The sequence below is a fragment of the Mobula hypostoma genome, chromosome 3 (genome assembly GCF_963921235.1).
Source record: "Mobula hypostoma chromosome 3, sMobHyp1.1, whole genome shotgun sequence".
NCBI lineage: Eukaryota > Metazoa > Chordata > Chondrichthyes > Myliobatiformes > Myliobatidae > Mobula > Mobula hypostoma.
Genome location: NC_086099.1, coordinates 152,114,108 through 152,135,912, shown reverse-complemented (window position 1 = coordinate 152,135,912; position 21,805 = coordinate 152,114,108). Strand labels below are relative to the sequence as shown.

The 21,805-nt window shown below is 41.2% G+C and overlaps 1 protein-coding gene across 1 annotated transcript in view; it reads right to left on the bottom strand.

The window, feature by feature from the left end:
- erp44 (endoplasmic reticulum protein 44) overlaps nucleotides 1–21,805 on the bottom strand; it is an 89,088-nt gene that overhangs the window by 19,441 nt on the left and 47,842 nt on the right. Inside the window, exons 5-6 of the mRNA XM_063043899.1 lie at nucleotides 16,693–16,877; nucleotides 12,057–12,172 (exon numbers count right to left, since the gene is read on the bottom strand). Of these exons, the coding sequence (XP_062899969.1) occupies nucleotides 12,057–12,172; nucleotides 16,693–16,877 (301 nt within the window). The remainder of the gene's footprint in view (nucleotides 1–12,056; nucleotides 12,173–16,692; nucleotides 16,878–21,805) is intronic.

Sequence of the window (21,805 nt, the reverse complement as noted above, 5' to 3'; positions counted from 1 at the left end):
CAACAAGCAGACATCCTGTCCCACATCTGCAGCACTGCCCTTCGAATGTGGAGTGGAGATTTAGACTCTGGACTGCCCTTTAATCTTTATCCCCCAGCATTATAATGAAATATATATATACAATAATAACCCTCAGCCTTACACATCTGTTGCTGATCATCAAATATTTTTGATGTCATGTTTAGTATCCATTAAACCCAATTTTCCTCAGATTACTTTTGCATTGACAATGCAGGGCTCAGGGCTTCTTGTAGTGTGGGTGAATTGTTCAAAAATGTATTCCCCTGGATAAAGGCTACCTTCCCTCAGCAACCCCAACAAAACACACGGGAGACTAGCGTCATTTTATCCAACAAAACTGCAAGCAACAACATCCATCCTTTCCTTCTGCTCCCTGCCTTATCATTAACCCCTAACAAGATGTCAACATTTGACAGGTGACTCAGCATGGGCCAGCTGTCTGAGCCAGTTCTTGTAACTGTGGTATTACAGACAGGGCTCACGCTTTGCTGGGGCAGTGCCCATTATTGAGAAGTTGAATGTTGCTTCTGAAGTTAGGCAGCAGAGATTTGGTCAGTATTTCCTGGCTGGGATTCAGTTTTTGCATACAAGTCGACTAAATTATGAAACTGAAAGCAATATAATCTATAGTAACAAACAAAGGGGATGGTCAATTTTCTTTTAACTGCAATGAAGCCTATCAGGATGGAACTGGTGTGTGTCCTACAGGGTCCAAAATTCATTGACTAAGTCCTGTGATTACTCCACTTTCAGTTGGGTCACCATTAAACATCTACTTCCTTCTGATGTTGATTTAATATTTTAGTATAATTTGTAAATACCTTGTTTTGATTGAGCATTCTCATTCATTTAAATAATTCCTTACTTATTATATGTAAAAGTTCATGAATGGCATGCATGTGTGTGCCTTGCGTAAAGTAGAAACAAAACTAAGTGTGGACATGTTATTCCTGGTATCCTAATTTCCTTTCAATTAGTTTTAAGTTTTAGTGTTACAAAACACAAACGTGGCAACAAAGTAGTTTTAAACCTGAGACGACTACCTGCTGAAGCACAGGGATGTGTTCGAGTAAAAAAAAGGCAGTGTTTTGAAGCAAATGAAATGGCGAATGAGAAGTGAGAGCCAGTTTTGCTGAGTGCATTGTGTTTAACGATAATCAAACCAGCTGAAATGAGCTTTTCTGATATTGTGAAAGTAATGTAGGAACAATTAGAACTAAAACCATTGTTGATTGCAGAATGCTTTACCTGTGTTAAAAGGAAGGGCAGTTGATTTCAGCTTGTGACTGAACTAAAGAGATTGAGTATCATCAATTTAGTGGTTGGCTAAATGATGCACTTGGAGGTTAGTTAGCGGAATCTTGTGAGGCAGCATTCAAAAACAGCTCCAAACTCACACTCAGCTTACATTTAAAAAAGCGGTTGAAATAGTTGTGTCAATGGAAACAACAGCTGGAGACGCAATTGAGTAGCAGTCAAGAAGGAAAGTGAGCATGAACAAAATTGCAGTGTCTAAGAGAGGAAAACAGCCTAGCTGAACAAATTGTGTTACTGCTGTGGCAGAGGCTCACGTACATTAGACAAATAGTAGGTTTAAAGGTGTACCTTGGAGAAAATGGAACAAAGTAGGGCACATTCAAAGAGCACATTATAGAGAAAAAGATAAGAAGGCAAATTATAGTATCAAAAAGAGCACCAATTTGCATGCTGTTGATGAAAAATCTGATAGTGATTAGAGTGACACAGGACTCAGTAGTTTTGAGATATACAATGTGAAAATTAATAGGACTCAAGCAACATACATCAAAGTTGCTGGTGAACGCAGCAGGCCAAGTAGCATCTATAGGAAGAGGCGCAGTCGACGTTTCAGGCCGAGACCCTTCGTCAGGACTAACTGAAGGAAGAGTGAGTAAGGGATTTGAAAGCTGGAGGGGGAGGGGGAGATGCAAAATGATAGGAGAAGACAGGAGGGGGAGGGATGGAGCCGAGAGCTGGACAGGTGATAGGCAAAAGGGGATACGAGAGGATCATGGGACAGGAGGTCCGGGAAGAAAGACAAGTGGGGGGGGTGAACCAGAGGATGGGCAAGAGGTATATTCAGAGGGACAGAGGGAGAAAAAGGAGAGTGAGAGAAAGAATGTGTGCATAAAAATGAGTAACAGATGGGGTACGAGGGGGAGGTGGGGCCTTAGCAGAAGTTAGAGAAGTCGATGTTCATGCCATCAGGTTGGAGGCTACCCAGACGGAATATAAGGTGTTGTTCCTCCAACCTGAGTGTGGCTTCATCTTTACAGTAGAGGAGGCCGTGGATAGACATGTCAGAATGGGAATGGGATGTGGAATTAAAATGTGTGGCCACTGGGAGATCCTGCTTTCTCTGGCGGACAGAGCGTAGATGTTCAGCAAAGCGGTCTCCCAGTCTGCGTCGGGTCTCACCAATATATAAAAGGCCACATCGGGAGCACCGGACGCAGTATATCACCCCAGTCGACTCACAGGTGAAGTGATGCCTCACCTGGAAGGACTGTTTGGGGCCCTGAATGGTGGTAAGGGAGGAAGTGTAAGGGCATGTGTAGCACTTGTTCCGCTTACACGGATAAGTGCCAGGAGGGAGATCAGTGGGGAGGGATGGGGGGGGGACGAATGGACAAGGGAGTTGTGTAGGGAGCGATCCCTGCGGAATGCAGAGAGAGGGGGGGAGGGAAAGATGTGCTTAGTGGTGGGATCCCGTTGGAGGTGGCGGAAGTTACGGAGAATAATATGTTGGACCCGGAGGCTGGTGGGGTGGTAGGTGAGGACCAGGGGAACCCTATTCCTAGTGGGGTGGTGGGAGGATGGAGTGAGAGCAGATGTACGTGAAATGGGGGAGATGCGTTTAAGAGCAGAGTTGATAGTGGAGGAAGGCAAGCCCCTTTCTTTAAAAAATGAAGACATCTCCCTCGTCCTAGAATGAAAAGCCTCATCCTGAGAGCAGATGCGGCGGAGACGGAGGAATTGCGAGAAGGGGATGGCATTTTTGCAAGAGACAGGGTGAGAAGAGGAATAGTCCAGATAGCTGTGAGAGTCAGTAGGTTTATAGTAGACATCAGTGGATAAGCTGTCTCTAGAGACAGAGACAGAAAGATCTAGAAAGGGGAGGGAGGTGTCGGAAATGGACCAGGTAAACTTGAGGGCAGGGTGAAAGTTGGAGGCAAAGTTAATAAAGTCAACGAGTTCTGCATGCGTGCAGGAAGCAGCGCCAATGCAGTCGTCGATGTAGCGAAGGAAAAGTGGGGGACAGATACCAGAATAGGCACGGAACATAGTTTGTTCCACAAACCCAACAAAAAGGCAGGCATAGCTAGGACCCATACGGGTGCCCATAGCTACACCTTTAGTTTGGAGGAAATGGGAGGAGCAAAAGGAGAAATTATTAAGAGTAAGGACTAATTCCGCTAGACGGAGCAGAGTGGTGGTAGAGGGGAACTGATTAGGCACCAGAAGTGAACAGCAAATTAATTAAAATGGAATTGGACAATGGTTCTGCTGTTTCTGTCATTCCACAAAATGAGTTTGCATGGCATTTCAAAGATACTGATCTGAAGCCTGAAGGTGTCCAACCAAGAACTTGTACTGGAGAGAAGATATAACTTGTGTGGGAATGACATTCATAACAGTGAAATACAATAACCAACAAGCCACATTGGGCTTGTAAGTGGTTAAAAACCAGAAGGGCCAGCTTTGTGGGGATGTGAATGGCTGAGACTACTACAACTTGATTGGAGATCCATCCACCATGTGCATGCCACACCCCCTGCAATAGAGTCAACTGAAAGCAAACTAAGAAAGGTACTGGGTGATGCCATGGCAATGGCACAAGGATGACAGTGGAAAACTCCGGTAAAATCGCATTAAATGAAAATTCCACATCCATTTTGTTCAAAGCTGCCCTGGTTTCTTATACCATCCATGATAGAGTAGTCATTGAGCTAAATTACAGAGAGACTGAAGGAATTCTTTCCTAGGTTGAGTGAAGTCCACAGGGCAATGCTAATAGTCCCAGTAGCCCAGAAGAATGGGTCTGTCAGGATCTGTGTTGATTCTCAGGTCACCATCAACCCAATACTGAAAGTAGATCAATAGCCTCTACTCAGAATAGAGAATATCTTTGCAATCTTTTCTGGAGGAAAACACTTCAGCAAAGTGGACTTTGCGGTGGCCTATCTACAGATGGAGAACAGAAGAAGAGTCCAAAGTGTTTCTCACCAGAATCACCATAAAAAGAGCCTTAAATTTGGAGTAGCATCTGCACCTGCATTCTGGCAAAAAGCTAGGCTGCTCAAGCACCATTGTTACTGGTAAGGATGACAAGGAACAATCTAAAATCTCAAGAAAGGTAAAGGCAAAGGAAATAGTGATGTCAGACACTACTCACACATTACGATCCACATTGTCCAGTGAAGCTTGTCTGTGACACCTCACCTTATGGCACAGGTGTACTCATGTCACATGGACGAGTTCTAGAATGCCCCATAGCCTTTGCATCAATTTCCTCACCACTACAGAGAACGATTATGCACAAATTACATGGCAACCCAAAATGTCTGGAATGTGCAGCAGAAATTCCAGTTCCCAAATTTTATCCAGTGCTGGGATGAAGTTGCCCTTGCTGGGGTTGCTTTATGTAGGGATTGAAACTTGTACCATTCCAAGCTGATATCTAAAGTGTTGGAGAAGCTACATGCCAGTCATCTAGGTGTGGTCAAAATGAAAGTGTTGGCTCGAAGTCTGTCTCGTTGCCTGGGATAGATCAGCAGATTGAGCAGCTTGCTATGCATTGTTCGGTTTGCCAACATATCTAGAAGATGCCAGAAACAGTCACCTCTCATTCTCGGAGAATTGCCTGCCTTGCTCAGACAGAGGATTCATGTAGATTTTGCTGGACCATTCATGAACACAAATTTCTTGGTAGGAGTGGATGCAGCTGCAATAGGCCAGAAATGTTCCTAATAATGTCCACTGTAGCCTCACACACTACTGATGTGTTGAAAAGCCTCTTCTCAAAGATTGGTGATCCAGAATACTTAGTGCCAATGGATCAGTTTATTGTGAAATGGTGTCACTCATTCCTGAAGATGACTATTACATCTGCACTCTACCACCTAGCCACAAGTGGTTTGGCAGAAAGGTTTGTCCAGAGCCTAAAGAACGTCAGCAATAAAAAACTGCACTGACACCAAATCAGCAGCTCAATTTCCTCCCTGTATATCGCAACGTAGCACACTAAGCTGCTCCTGGGTTGCTCCTTGCACTCACACTTGGATCTCTTCAAACCCTGAGACAAACTGAAGGCTCCTCAAAAAGGGTTTAATATTTCACTCCTAGACAGGCAGTCCTGGTAAGGGGCTACAGAAATTATCAAAAGTGGGTACACTAAAAGATCAAGGACAGGACTGGACCAATCTCACACAGTTAGAGATTGCATCTGATATAATCTGGAGACAACAGATCGATCAGTTGAGAGCAGAGCCAATTGTTAGACAAGAAAGGTGGCTACTGCTTTCAGAACCACTTCCTGCAGTCCCAGAGTCAACTCCTACAGCCATCATGGAAGAGGCCCCAGACCCAGAGATTCTTTCACAACCACGTCTCACCTGCAAAGCAGAATGATCGCCCTTGTCAGGAAAAACATAATTGCACAGAAGTAAGAAAGCCTCTATAGCAGTTACTTATTAGCCCTAAATGAAATTTAAAAATTGACTATACTGTGGATGTCTATATATAGTACTGTGCAAAAGTCTTAGGCACATGTAAATAGAATTTCTGTAAAGCAAAGATACTTCGAAAAATAATGAAATTAATTTCCAAATATGAAAAAAACACTATAAATAGCAGTAAACAGTAAAACACTAAATCAAATCAATATTTGGTGTGACCACCCTTTGCTCTTAAAACTGGATCAATTCTCCTAGGTACACTATTGTGCAGTTTTGTTAAGAAAATTGGCTGGTAAGCTGTTCCAAGCATCTTGGAGAACTTGCCACATTTCTTCTGCAGACTTTGTCTCTCTTGCTTCTGTCACTCCTGGTAATTCCAGACAGCCTCAGTGTTGCAATCAGGGCCCTGGAGGCCAAACCATCTGAAACCATGTTAAAAATAATAACCTAGGGTGCCTAAGACATTTGAATAGTTCTGTAGTAGTGTTATATGGTATACTGTAAAAATATACACAAGTTGAGATGCATTCTATATCAAATTGGAGTTTATAGCCAAGAAGGGAGCAGTGTTGTGTATTTAATATTTGAGTAATATTGTAAATATATTGTTTAAGTATTCTTGTTCTAATAAATTTAATTTGGGTTATATGTAAAAGCACATAAATGGCATACGTCATCAAGCCACATATGTGCATACTTCACTTAAAATAAAAATTAAAGTAAGATGTGTTATTCCTGGCTCTGTTTTCCTTTCAATTAGTGTTATGTTTTGGAGTTACAAAGCACAAGACCTTTGTCTCCCAGAAGAGTAACAATACTTCCATGTGATTCCCTAACCCATTCAATCACCCTAAATGTACTTGTGCTTTACTCGATTACTCAAGTGGATAATTTGCATTGTAACAGTAGTCACTGACTGGAATTGTCTGTCTTTTATCCTATCCCTCCTTCCACACTACTGCAAACTTGTTTCTTTCCTGCCAACTCATTTCCAGGCTTTGTTCCAAGTTTTCTCTCCTATCTTTCAATATTTTCAAAGGTTCTTGATCTTTAACCATCTCTCTTCACATGTTGCCCAACACAAGATTTCCAATATTTTCTACTTGTTGCTCAAATAGCATCCCACAACACCTTGCTTTAAACATAGCAGTAAGACAGCAGTTGAGATATATCCCTGCATTAATGAAGTTGGCAAAATTCTACTATATCAGGATGTTGAAGATTAAATTATGGGGGCAACCTGAAAGACTGTTACATTAACTTCAGTTTAGAAGGCTGATGGGTTCTAAGAAAACTTTCTTACAACCTTCCAAGAGAAGCTACAAAAAGCTGAAGTTTTTTGTATTTAACCTACACTTCCTGATATGCTGGCTTTGATTCATTATCAAGTTTGGAACAGGATGCACTTGTAACTGAAAGCTGCATTTACTTATCAATAGTTACACCAGACTGTGTTTGGAGACAAGACTTGTACTGAGTGCTCATTAAGCTGGAACCTGCTTATCAAACAAGTAATAATCAGTGGTCCTTCAAACAGATTTTTCCCTAAAAGTATTATTCATAATTGGTCCAGTAAACAATTGGGCATGTTATTACCTTCATTCACATAAAGCACTTCAATATATTTCCTTACAATGTCAATGTCACTAATGTTTCATTCTTAAACACTGTGTCAGTGAAATGTTTGAGAGGTTATTATCCTCAAATACCCAAAGGTGTCTTCCTTCAGAGCTTTTGTTGTCGCTGCATCAAACTTCATTATGTCTCTCAACAGATATTCCTGCACTTCAAAACATGCCAGTCAGCAGCACGTATTTGATGAAGTCTCCTTGAACCTAAAAGGTCAAATCTTAGGCAGACCATCTTTCACCAAGTTGATCTTCCAGAAGCCAACTTCTGATTCTCACAGATTTCCCTAATTTCAATCCACTATAGGCAGTGCCATGAGCAGAGTAATGTGGAATTTCTTCCATAAACCCCAATTCTGTTAATATCTAGTTCAAAAATTCTTAAACTAGAGTTTACTATAGAAGGTTATTGGTATTTCCAGCATTTGGCCTTAGCTCTTCCAAATGCAAAATACAAAATAATTGTCTAGTTCTACACCGTTACTGATGTTTTAGGGGGAATCAAGGGAAATGGGGTTAATGCAAGAAACTGGCATTCACGCAAAATATCAGCCGGGATCTTGTTGATTGGCAGAGCAGACATGAAGGTCCAAACGGCCTCTTGGAGTTTCCATTTCCATATGATTTTGAAGCAATAGTTCTATCCATTCTGACTGATAAATTAACAGTTACCCAGAATAAATCTGAAAAGGGCAAGGAGGGAATATGAATGAACGGATGAATGAATGACAAGAGGGATGGGTTGCACCTAAACAGGAGTGGAGCTGATATCTAGGCCGGGAGGTTTGTTGAAGCTACCAGGAGAGTTGAAACTAGTTTTGCAGGGGGTTGGATACCAGAGCCCCAGGTCAGTAAGTGAAGGATTGGGTCAGAAGGTAGATGTCAGGGAAAGTATTAAAAGGCAAAATCGAAATAACAGGCATGATGGGTCAGGTAGTTTGAAGTGTGTATATTTTAATGCTAGGAGTATTATGGGTAAAGGTGATGAACTTAGAGCATGGATCAGTAAATGGAACAATGATGTTGTAGCCATTACTGAAGCTTGGTTGACAGAGGGGCAGGACTGGGTGATTAATGTACCAGGATTTCAAAGTTTTTGAAAACATTAAGGAGATTGGGGGAGGGGGGAGCAGGACTAATAATCATGGACAATATCACAGCTGCATTCAGGGGAAACTTAATGGAGGGGTCAGGCACAGAGTCCATTTGGGTGGAGCTCATGAATAGGAAAGGTGTAATCAAACTGATGGGATTGTACTACGGACCTCCCTAATAGCCACTGGGATATTGAGGAGCATCTGTAAACAAATTAAGGGAAGGTGCAAAAATAATAAGGTTGTTGTCATGGGGCGGGGGGTGGTTTCAAATTCCCCAATATAATCTGGGACATCCTTTGTGTAAGGGGTTTATATGGGGTAGAATTTGTTTAGTGTATCCAGGAACGTTACTTAAATCAATATGTGAATGATCCAACGAGAGCTGGTGTGGGGTAATGAGCCTGGCCAGGTGACTGACCTTTCAGTGGGTGAACAGTAAGGGAACAGTGACCACAACTCCTTAAGTTTCAGGATTGTTATAAGGATAGGTATGGTCCTTGTGCGAGAGTCTTTGGAGTAAGGCAAAATATGAAGACATTGGGCAGGAACCAAGAAGTGTTAATTGGGAACACTTTTCTGGCAAGTCCACATCAGACATGTGGTGTTTAAAGATCAATTGCACAGAGTACAGGAAAAACATGTTCCTGTTAGAAGGACGGACAGGGATGGAAAGATGACAGATCTTTGGATGTCCAGCGAGGTAATGAATTAGGTCAAGAAGAAAAGGAAAAATATGCAAAGCTTTGGAAGTTAGGATCAATGAAGCACATGAGTATAAAGAAGGGAATTAAGGAAGGCAGGATGGACCATGAAGAGTTCTTGGCAAGTGGATCAAGGTGAATCCCAAGGCATTCTATAAATACATCAAGAGCAAGAAGACAATTAGGGAGAGGGTGGGACCACTTAAGGATAAAGGCGGGCAACATTTGTTTGAATGCAGAGAATGTGAGTGAGGTACTTGGACTACCTTGCTTCAGTATTTACCAAGGAAAAGGGACATGGAAGACCACGAGTTCAGAGCTGAGTGTATAAATATGTTAAAGCATTTAGAGGTCAAGAAGGAGGAAGTGTTGAGCCTCCTAATGAGTATTAATGTGGACAGGTCCCCAGGGACTGGTAGGATTTACCTCAGGTTACTGAGGGAGTCAAGGGACAAGATTGCTGAGCCCTTGACCAGTCACTTTGTGTTCTCTCTAGCTACAGGTGAGGTTCCAGAGGACCAGCAAGCAGTTAATGCTGTACCTCTACTTAAGGAATAAATGGGAAATCTCGGGAACTATAGACAGTGAATTTCATGTAAGTTGTAGAGAAATTGCTGAAGAAAATTCTTAGCGATAGGATATATGAGCATCAGGGAGAGCCTGCATGGCAGGTAGTGCGACCAACTTGATTGAGTTTTTTGACAAGATGATGAGCCATTGATAAAGGCAGGGCAGCGGATGTTGTCCACGTGGATTTTTAGTAAGGTATTTGACAAAGTCCATCATGGGAAGCTAATCCACAAGATTAAGATACATGGGGTCCATGGTGAATTGGCTGTTTGGATTCAGAACCAGCATAGTAAATTTGCAGATGATACCAAGATTAATGGAGTTGTGGATAGTGTAGAAGACTGGCAAAGAATACAGCATAATATAGATCAGTTGCAGATACCAGCAGAAAATTGTCAGATGAAGTTTAACCGAGATAAAATGTGAGGTGTTGCACCTCAGTAGGGCAAATGCAAGAAGGCAGTACACTGATGAGGGCAAGATCCTTAACAGTGTTGCTGAGCAAAGAGATCTTGGGATCCAAGTTCATAGCTCCTTGAAAGTGGCTACACAGGTTAAGGTGGCTTATGGAATGTTTGCTTTTATTAGTTGAGGCACTGAGTTCAAAAGTCATGAGGTTATGTTGCAACTTTTTAGAACTCTGGTTAAGTCACGTCTGGAGTACTGCATACAGTTCTGGTTGCCCCACTATAGCAAGAATGTTGAGGTTTTGGAGAGGGTGCTGAAGAGGTTTACCCTGGTTTGGAGAGCATGTGCTATCACAAGAGGCTGGACAAACTTGGGTTGTTTTCTCTGGAGCCTGGAGGAGATCTGCTGGAGGTTTACAAGATGATGAGAGCCATAGATAGACAGATCGGACAGAAAGTATCTGTTTCCCAAGGATGAAATGTCTAATACTGCATTGCATGCGTTGAAGGTGAGAGAGGGTAGGTTCAAGTGGGATGTGAGTAGTATGTTTTTCTCTCAGTTGCAGATGCCTGGAATGTGCAGTCTGTAATGGTGGAAGTGGCAAATACATTGGAAGCTTTTAAGAGATGTTTGGATAAGCACATGAATGTAAGGAAGATAGAGCAATATGGAAATGGTGTACAGTAGGTAAGAGGGATTAGTGTTTGGGTGTTTTTGATTTGCTTTTCAGCTGATTCGGCACAACTCTGTGGGCTGAAGGGCCTGTTCCTGTGCTGTTCTGTTCTATGTTCTAATATTTGTTTTGCATTATTTACATTTCCATGAAAACAGTGCTACTAGAAACACTATTTATTCAGGTTATCAGCACTGGGAGGGTGGAACGAGCCAATGTACTCCTGCATCATTAAGGACTCCCCTCCCCCACAAAATAGACAAGTTTAGAAATACAAATTAATTCTTTAAATTTTGTGCCCTACAGTTCTCACTTAGTTATACAATTTACATTAAATGGCATGGAAGTGTTTTTAAAATTATACGTAGTACAAATAACAGAGTTGCATTGACATGGATACCAGTGCTTGTGGAGTGAAGCTGATTTTTAAATAGAGGCCATGTCTCTTATAACACGTCTGATCAAGCACGATTCCTTGTGACACAAGCTAGCAAATCCTATGCAAACTCACATTGCATATTGCTGGATTACATATTAGTCAACTTATTTTCCTGACATAACCAGCCCAATTATTGTTCCTGATAAATGTATAACAGCTGCAAACAACACTTAATTATCAGTTCAGGAAGAGTATCATTAGTTGTCACAATTCCCACTGTGTCCATGTAAGGAGCTGATTAATCTGAAGACATGCAAGTTTTTATTTGAGTCACAAATGCTGAAACCATGATTTCAGCTACATCTTTTTTAAAGCATATATGATCAGAGTGACATTGATCTCAACACCACCTCTAATTCACATTTCTGTATAATTTTCACACAAGCAGATATTTGGAATGTCACCCAACATTGACTGATTGATTTAAGCTATGAAGGAATACCTTATTTTCTGTCTATCAAATAGATTCAAGTTAAAGCATACAATGTGGCAATGTAAAATAAAAACACTATTTCCCTTGTAATTTCATTAAACCAAAACACACAAAGCTTCAGCATAGTGAATCTTAAAATGATGCACTAAATTTGTAGCAGGCTATCGACAAAGTTCAAGATCAGAGCTGAACACACACAGGGAGCAAGCAGTAAAATGCTCCAGCTGAGCAACTCAGGTGCCTCAAATCACAGGTAAAAGAGAACCTTTGGCACAGATCAAATGAGTAACAACTAAAGCTATGCAGACCAGGAAATAAATAGGACAAATGGACAGCTTCCTCCAATCCTCAAAAAGTTGACAATTATTGGACCATTTAAGCAATTCTTACCCAAATGCAGCCAAAAAGACGCAATCATCTCGCAACATATTGGACACTCTCTCAAAAACTCTGTAGTTGTCTGAATCTTTTTGCTCAAAAAATCCAATGATGTTTCGCTTGCTGCGCTGTAAAATATAACAGCCAAATAAATATACAAGTTGAAAAACTTGGTACTGTTTTAAAGGGAGTGGATCAAAAAAATTCGCAGCTCAGGTAAATAAATTCTAGAAGTCAAATGCTTATTTTACAAAATAATCAAACTTGCATTATAATTGGGAATTTGAAATCAAATTCATTTTAATTTCTGTAGTACCTTTTTGTGCAAGAATATTAATCTTGCAAATTTGCCAAACTCACTTTACCAGAACCACCATTCTTATTTAGCATCCCCCAGAAATGCTAAGGCATAATAGGTCAGCACTGGTATTGCTCCAAGTTAGCCATCAGTTCACCCGAGGCAGAGATGAACAAAAGTACACTTTGAATCCCACCCCAACAATAGGTAATTCAGATTGTTACTTAAATAATTTAAAAATATTTAGCTGCATAAACTGAATTAAAAAAAAGCTACCAGATTTCTTCTAAAAGCTTAGTTCCTTCAGAAAAGAAAATCTGGTGTCATTAGCTAGTCTGACATGTGCAAGTCCAAAGCCAGAAGAATGGAGTCCTGTTTGCCATCTGAAGTGATCTACAATATTACTCGCCATGTTACTTGACACTATCATATTAAGTGGCATCAAATCAGAACAGATGGCAGTGCCAAGTACGCTGGGACAGCAGAAGCAGAATTATAATGGCCCACAATTCAGCACAGCAAGACATTTGACATAATCCCTTATGATGTATGGGATTCAGTGACTTGGTAGCTAGTGTTCTATGGGCAAGTCATTTCTGAATACAAAGATTAGTGGTGGAAGGGTGTTGTTTTGGCTAAAAATCTGTTAGCAGTGGTGTTCTGCAGGGTCAGTACGAAGATTTGCAATACAAACAAATGACTTGTATGAAAATGTAGATGGGCTGGTTAGCAAATTTGGAGATTGGCATATGCCTTCACTACCTGCAACTTCATCAAAGTATACAACAGAATATACATCAGCTCCAGATATGGGTAGAAAAATGACACGTAGTTTAATACAGGCAAGTGTGAGGTGTTGCACTTTGAGAGGTCAACTGCAGGGGGAAGTAAACAGTTAATGGCAGGATCCTTAACAGTTTTAACGTACAAAGGGATCTTCAGATCCAAGTCCATTGCTTTCTGAAAGCAACAACACAAGTATTTAGCATTAAAGGTAGCATATGACATGCTTGCCTTCATTGAGTACAGGAGTCAGTTGTATAAAACACTCAGGCAACACTCAGAGTATTGTATGCATTTTTAGTTACTCCATTACAGAAAGGATATGAAGGCTTTAGAGGGTGCAGAAGGGGTAAACAGGATGCTGTCTGGATTAGCTATTATGAGGAGTTGGACAAAGTGGGGCTGTTTTCTCTGGAGCAGAAACATGCAATAGACATAGCCAAAAGATGCCACAGCAAATGAAGCACAAAAAATGTTATGTGACATTGAATAACAAAGTAAGTAATATGACTAATGGATAAAGATTCTTAAAACCAACTCATTTTTCATAACGGGAGAGCACACAAGTATCAACATTAAAGTTCTTACAGATACCTGTCTAAATGTCCAATTTTCCCCCAATGATCACCACCATAAAAACCAGCATTTAGCCAATTTTACTTACTTTGCCTGAAATCAAGAAATACCCAAAAGTTTTGACTAAAGCAATGTCCAGGAGCCAAGAAAACACCCCAAAACAAAGCTAGCACATACATACCAAGAACTTGGCAGTATCCTGGCATGGACTGATAAGTGGCTAGCGATATTTGCATCACAAGACATGGGTAAAGACCAATAATTACCTAGTCATCTATTCTTGACATTTAAATGCATTCCCCTTGGAGATATATTTGAAGGTAATTTGTCTTTGCAAGTTCTTTGGTGGGGGTTTGGGGAGTGGGGTGGCTGCTGAGGCATGGCCACGACTGACCAGAAATAACACTATTTTAAATCTCATCTCCACAGTTGCTGGAGGAGATGAGAAGCTGAGAATGCTGCAGTACAAGCTCTCAAAAAATAAATAAATAAAAATTAAAATATATATACGCATACACAAGTTCACTGTAGCATAGTGGTTAGCACGACACTATTACAGTGCAGGGTCTCAGAGTTTGGAGTTTAATTCCAGTGCTGACTGTAAGGAGTTTATATGTTCTCCCCATGACTGGGTGGGTTTCCTCACACAGTCCAAAGATACATCAGTTAGTAGGTTAATTGGCCATTATAAATTGTTCTATGATTAGGTAGTGGGTTGTTGGGCATTGCAGCTTCACACTATAACTCCAAAGACATAATGAAAAGTACTAGCTCGATGGCAATGCTACCACGTCACCAACATTCATTCCTCCTCGTGACGCTTTGCTGACCAAGCCCAATCCACAGCATTTCCAAAATCTGCAATCTCTTATCTCGAAAGAATGAAATATGTATTGAAACCAGGGCCCAACAGGACTCAACTATGTTGGATCAATTTCTCAAATTACATTAGAAGAATATAAGAAGTAGGAGCAAGAGTATCTGTTGAGGCTGCTCTTCCATCCAGTAAGATCATGGCTGACCTGACCATGAATTCAGCTCTACCTACCTGCCTTAATTGCCTGCTACGTAAAAATCAGCCTTTAATATATTTAATGAGGTAATCTCCACTGTTTCCAAGGACAGAGAATTCCACAGATTTGCTCCTCTTTGGGAATAGTAGTTTCTCATCATCTCCATCCTAAAACTATTTCCTGAATCTTGAGGCTATGTCCTCTAGTTCTAGTCTCTACCAGTGGAACCAACTTATCTATCCTTTCATAATTTAATTTGTTTCTATAAAATCCACTCAATCTTCTGTACTGCAGTGAGTATAGCCCTAGGGCTTCATTTCCAGTTTGGGTTGGAAACAAAATAACTAAAGCTTTGGTTGTTTATTTCCAAGGCCAGGATTTAGTCACAAAGATTTGATGATTTTCAATATTTTGTTTTGAAACATTTCCTGAACCAGCCCTTTCCCCCTTTGCTGGAGTGACTGCAGCAGTTATCGTTGACATCACCAGCTTCATTTAGGGTTAAGAATACAACAATGCAGTCTCAATTGTCTAACTTTGAGCCGTAGAACACTATAGCATAGAAACAAGCCCTTTGGCCCATTTTGTCCATGCAAAATCATTATTCTGCCTAGTCCCATGGACCTGCACCCACCCTCCTTACCCCTCCCATCCACATACCTATCCAAATTTCTTTTAAACTTTGAAATTGAACTTGCATCTACCACTTCCACTGGCAACTCATTCCTCACTCACTGCCCTGAGTGAAGTTCCCACTCATGTCCTTTTCAAGCATTTCGCCTTTCACCCTTAACCCATGACTCCTAGTTGTGGTCTCAACCAACTTTATTGCAAAAGCTCTGCCTCTACTGAATAACACTTCCTAATGGGAATAGAGGGCCAAATAACTGAACCATAAATACAAAACTGTATTTGTTCCTTTTAGTTAATAGGATTCAAAAACGTGGGTCTGTATACCACATCTTGTGATATTTTCCTCACATTTTCTGTGATTTTGTCTAAATATTTCATGACTGCTCTGTGATTTAGGTCTAGGTTTTCTCTGACCAAATCCTAGCCCTAATCATTTTCCAGAGGAGAAGAGAAAGAGTTAGTTTGAAACTCAAGCAAATACACACTAAACCTTTACAGGAATTCACAATTACATTGGGCTTTGAAACAGCTCCCCAGTCCAAACCCAAGATGCTTCTCTGCAAACAACAGGAATTCTGCAGATGCTGGAAATTCAAGCAACACACATCAAAGTTGCTGGTGAACGCAGCAGGCCAAGCAGCATCTATAGGAAGGGGTGCAGTCGACGTTTCAGGCCAAGACCCTTCGAAGGGTCTCGGTCTGAAATGTCGACTGCGCCTCTTCCTATAGATGCTGCTTGGCCTGCTGCGTTCACCAGCATGCTTCTCTGCAATGTTAAAGAAAATATTCATGGCAATCACCTTTTATCGATCTCTCTGATGAGAAAGAGCACTGCGCTGATTTTGCATCCTGGCCTGGCATTTTAATTTGACTATGTATTAATGCCAGGGAGCAGAGGAGGATTTTAACCTGGTGGGGTCATTTTTTTTTTTTTTTATTAAACTAAGTGTCTCAAGATCGAGATGTCCTGCAGATCTCTCCAGATCATGTCCCATAAGGGAAAGAAAAACACTGAGTACATAGATTTAAATTGACTGCAGCTAGATTTGGTTTTCATTTTATGCCTGTGAAAATCTTTAATTCAACTTCCTCCATTATCCAATTTTGAAGGATAAATAACTTACAAACACTGGAATTTTCCCCCCAACACTGAGGAGCATCTTCACCAGAAGTACCATAGCAGTGTAAGCCAAACCCACCACCACTTCTAAAGAGCAAGTAGGTGATGATGAACTTAGATGATTTCCCTCAGTGATGTGAAGCAATTTCCTAGCCCCAGGAAACTGAAGTTTTGAAATTAAATTGTAAATGGTCTGAACTTGTGGAATACAACATGAAAACTTACGTCAAGTGTTTCCAATTCATTCAGATTGAGAATTTCTTGGACAGGATCATTTTTCTGTTGCTTCACAAAATCTGCAAGAGCGCTCACCGACCTTTGACCTCTGTATTCTCTCTTCATCATCATTCCATTCCGAAATAGTTTCAATGTGGGGTACTTACTTATTCGATATCTTTGTGCTATATCCGCTGTAGAAAGGAACAAAAAAAAAAATTCAGAGTTAATTGAAGAACCATGATTTCAGGTACAGGTACAGCACAAAAACAGGACCTATAAATCACCACATCCATGGTGACCTTCTCGCCCATCTAGTTTCAACAACAGCCTGCTTCTTAGACACAAAACCGTTATGCTCAAAGAAACTAAGAGACTCTAACTTTCATTAAATGCTAAGGTGTGTTTTCTGATATTTTTAATCTCTCCTTCTCCCAGTGTAGAGTGTCCTTCTGCTTCAAATTATCCACCAAAGTCCCTGTACCAAAAAAGACCAAGGTAACATGCCTGAATACCTGGTGCCCTATCGCACTCACCTCAATAATAAGCAAGTGTTTTGAGAAGCTGGTTAAGAACTCCATCTGCTACCACCCACACTGGACACCCTACAATTCGTATACCATCAGAACCGATCGACAGATGATGCAATAACCACAGCTCTACACATCATCCTTACACAACTGGAGATGCTTGTGAGGGAATGCTGTTCTTGGACTACAGTTCAGCATTCAACACTATAATTCCTTCCAGGCTTGACAAGAAGCTCAGATACTTGGCCTTCACCCTGCCTTGTGCAGCTGGATTCTGGACTTCCTGTCAGATTGCTGGCAGCTGGTAAGAGTGGGCTCCTTCACCTCTGCCCCTCAGGACTGTATCCTAAGCCCCCCTCCTTTGCTCTCTGGATACCCGTGACTGTGTCGCCACCCACAGCTCCAATCTGCTAATTAAATTTGCTGACAATACTACATTGATTGGCCTCATCTCAAATAACATTGAGGCAGCATACAAAGAAGTCATCACAGTGCTGTCAAGAAAACAACCTCTTCCTCAATCTTACAAAAACAAAGGAGCTGGTTGTGTACTACAGGAGGAATGGAGACAAACTAACCCCTACTGACATCAATAGATCAGGGGTTGAGAGTGTGAACAGCTTTTAAGTTCCTCGGCATACATATCACCAAGGATCTCACATGGTCTCTACGTACTGATTGTGCGGTGAAAAAAGCACAACGGCACCTCTTTCACCTTAGACGGTTGAAGAAGTTTGGTGTGGGCCCCCAAATCCAAAGGACTTCCTGCAGGGGCACAGTTGCATAGCTGCATTACTGCCTGGTACAGGATCTGTACTTCCCTCAATCGCAGGGCTCTGCAGAGAGTGATGCGGACGGTCTAGCGCATCTGTGGATGTGAACTTCCCACTATTCTGGACACTTACAGAGCCAGGTGCACAAAAAGGGCCCAAAGGATCATTGGGAACCTGAATCACCCCAACCACAAACTGTTCCAGCTGCTACCATCTGGGAAACAGTACCGCAGCATAAAAGCCAGGACCAGCAGGCTCTGGGACAGCTTCCAGATTGGTCACCAGACTGATTAATACACACTTTGTATTACAAATTACTACAAATTGCACATTGCATATTTAGACGGGGACGTAATGTGAAGATTTTTACTCCTCATGTATGTGAAGGATGTAAGGAATAAAGTCAATTCAATTGCTGAGTGAAATACACTTTAAATCCAGGCCTAATAGACAATATTTTTTTCCCAAATTGCATTTGCATTGAACTTGTCTGCAGTTAATCAAATATTATACAGTTTGACAGCACAATGGGTAGTTAACATTTTTTTATATAAACAGACAAGTTTAAATGTAATCTGAAAATATTCAGAATGCAAAATAGCTTTTAACTGCTGTTAAGCATTTGTGGAGTGTTTCATACACTCCTCATCATCATACTCTTCACCTCATGTTTTCTTTATTGTTCATTATTATTTTCTATTGTATGTGCACAGTTTGGCTTTTGCACATTGATTGTTTGCTCCACTGGTTGGGTGCAGTCTTTCACTGATTTGATTGTGTTTCTTGGATTTACTGTGTATGCCCACAAGAAAATTAATCTTCACAGTTTGATATAAGACCGTAAGACATAGGAGCACAATTAGGCCATTTAGCCCATTAAATCTGCTTGGCCATTTCATCATGGCTGATACATTTTCCCTCTCAGACCCAACCTCCTGCCTTCTCACTTTATGCCTTCAAGTCCTGACCAATCAAGAATCTATCAACCTCTGCCTCAAATATACATAAAGACTTGGCCTCCAAGGCCACCTGTGGCAAAAAATTCCACAGATTCACCTGTCTCTGACGATTCATCCTCATCTCCATCCTAAAAAGGACATCACTATTGAGGCTGTGTCCTCTAGTCTTAGACTCTCCCACCATAGGAAACATCCTCCCAACATCCATTCTATCAAGGCCTTTCAACATTCGATAGGTTTCACTGAAGTCACCACTCACTCTTCTGAATTCCAATGAATACAAGCCTAAAGCTATCAAACACTCTTCATATGACAAGCCTTTCAATCCTGGAGTCATTTTTGTGAACCTCCTTTGAAACCTCTCTAGTGTCAGTACATCACTTAAGGGGCCCAAAACTATTCTCAATACCCCAAGTGAGGTCTCACCAGTGTTTGAGAAAGGCTCAACATTACATTCATGTTTTTATATTCTAGTCTTCTTGAAATGAATGCAAACATTGAATTTGCCTTTCCCACCACCGACTCAACCTGTAAATTAACCTGTGGAGTATTCTGAACAAGGACTCCCAAGTCCCTTTGTACCTCAGTTTTTTTTTGTATTTTCTCTCTATTTAGAAAATAGTCAACCTTTCATTTCTTCTACCAAAGTGTATGACACTACACTTTCTGAAACTGTATTCCAACTGCCACTTCTTTGTCCATTCTCCTAATCAGTTTAAGTCCTTCTGTAGCCCCTCTACTTCCTCAAAACAACCTGCTCCTCCACCTATCTTCCTACTGTCTGCAAAATTTGTAATAAAGCCATCAATTCCATCATCTAAGTCACTGACATACAACATAAAAAGAATTGGTCCCAACTCAGATCCCTGTGGGACACCACTAGTCTACCGTCAGCCAACCAGAAAAGGCTCCCTTGATTCCCACTCTCTGCTTCCTGCCAGTCAGTCACTGCTTTATCCATGCTAGTATCTTTCCTGTAACACCTTGAGCTCACAACTTGTTAGCAGCCTCATGTGTGGCACCTTGCCAAAGGCCTTATGAAAATCCAAGTACACAACATACAATGATTCCCCTCTGTCTATCCAGCTTGTTACTTCTTCAAAAAATTCCAACAGATTTGTCAGGCAAGATTTTCCCAGATTTGCTGATTTTGGCCTCTAAGTACCTAAAACCACATCCTAAACAATCAACTCCAACATCTTCCCAACCACTGAGGTCAGACTAAATGGTCTTTAGTTACCTTTCTTCTGCTTCTCTCTGTTCTTGAAGACTGGAGTGACATTTGCAATTTCCCAGTCTTCCAGAACCATTCCAGAATTTAGTGATTCTTGAAGGATCTTTATTAATGCCTCCACAATCTCTTCAACCACCTCTTTCAGAACCCTGGGTTGAACACCATCTGGTCCGGGTGACTTAATCTAGTTCCAGACCTTTCAGTTTCCCCAAAGACCTTCTCCCTAGTAATGGCATCTGACCTCTGATACTTTCAAATTGCCAGCATACTACTAGTGTCTTCCATAGTGAAGACTGATACAAAGTACCTATTCAGTTCATCCACAATTTCTTTGTCCCCCATCACTACCTCTCCAGCATTGTTTTCCAGTGGTCAGATATCCACTCTTGCCCTCTTTTACATTTTATGTATCTGAAGAAACTTCTGGTATCCTCTTTAATATTTCTGGCTAGCTTACTTTCATATTCCATCTTTACCTTCTTAATGACTTCTTTTAGTTGCTTTCTGCTGGTTTTTAAAAGCTTCCCAATCCTCTAACATCCCACTAAGTTTTACTCTATCGTATGCCCTCCCTTTGGCTTTTTATGTTGGCTTAGACTTCTCTTGCTGGCTACAGATGTGTCATCTTGCCTTTAGAATACTTCTTCCTCTTTGGGATGTCTATATCCCGTGCCTTCCGAATTGCTTCCAGAAATTCCAGCCATTGCTGCTCAGCCATCGTCCCTGCCGTTGTGCTCCCCCACCTCCCCACCCAAAATCAATTTTTGGCTAACTCCTCTGTCATACCTCTGTAATTCCCTTTACTCCACCGCATTACTGATACATCTAACTTTAGCTTCTCCTTCTCAAATTTCAGTGTGAAGTCGATCATATTATGATGTCTTGCCCTCAAGGGTTCTTTTACCTTAAGCTCGCTAATCAATTCTAGTTTATTGCACAACACACAATCCAGAATAGCTGGTCCCTAGTTAGTCCGTGAGCCAGGACCCCAAATTTGGGCCACCGGTACCATTCGGGGGGTATAATTCTTAGTGATTTTTGGCAAGGTATACACCCCTAAGTGCTAGAAAATATGTGATAGCATTGCAGCGGCGGTAGCTTTTTGTGTTCTGTGTGGGATGACCAAATCATTGTTAGACCATGTGAACAACATGGCCAATGACTTGAATCAACAGAAGTTGAACAATCTGCTGCAAAGTCCATTCTTAACTGAGCTGATAACCCTGTGAACAGACTTTCTGGAACACCTCTGTCACAACAATGGAGAGCTATCCGCATTCTGAATATCATACATTGACATGGTAGAGGAGACTTCCGGTAGCGCTCATGGAGTGAAGTCGCGTTCTTGACTCGCTCCATTACCTCTGAGTTTTTTCTCTCTATGGTCAGCTATACTTTAATTAACTATTAAGGCATCAATTTTTACAATACTTTGAATTAAACTGAATTCTCTGACAATTGGATGATACTGAGATCGGCTATGTCTAAGAACGGGAAAGACGGCAAGGATGGTAAACCTCCGGTTAAACCGAAAGCTACGGATCTCCCTCCGACTGAATCACCGGTGACTTTGAAAGCTATATCGGAGTTAATTCAGAGGGAAATTTCAACCTCTGTTAGGGAGAT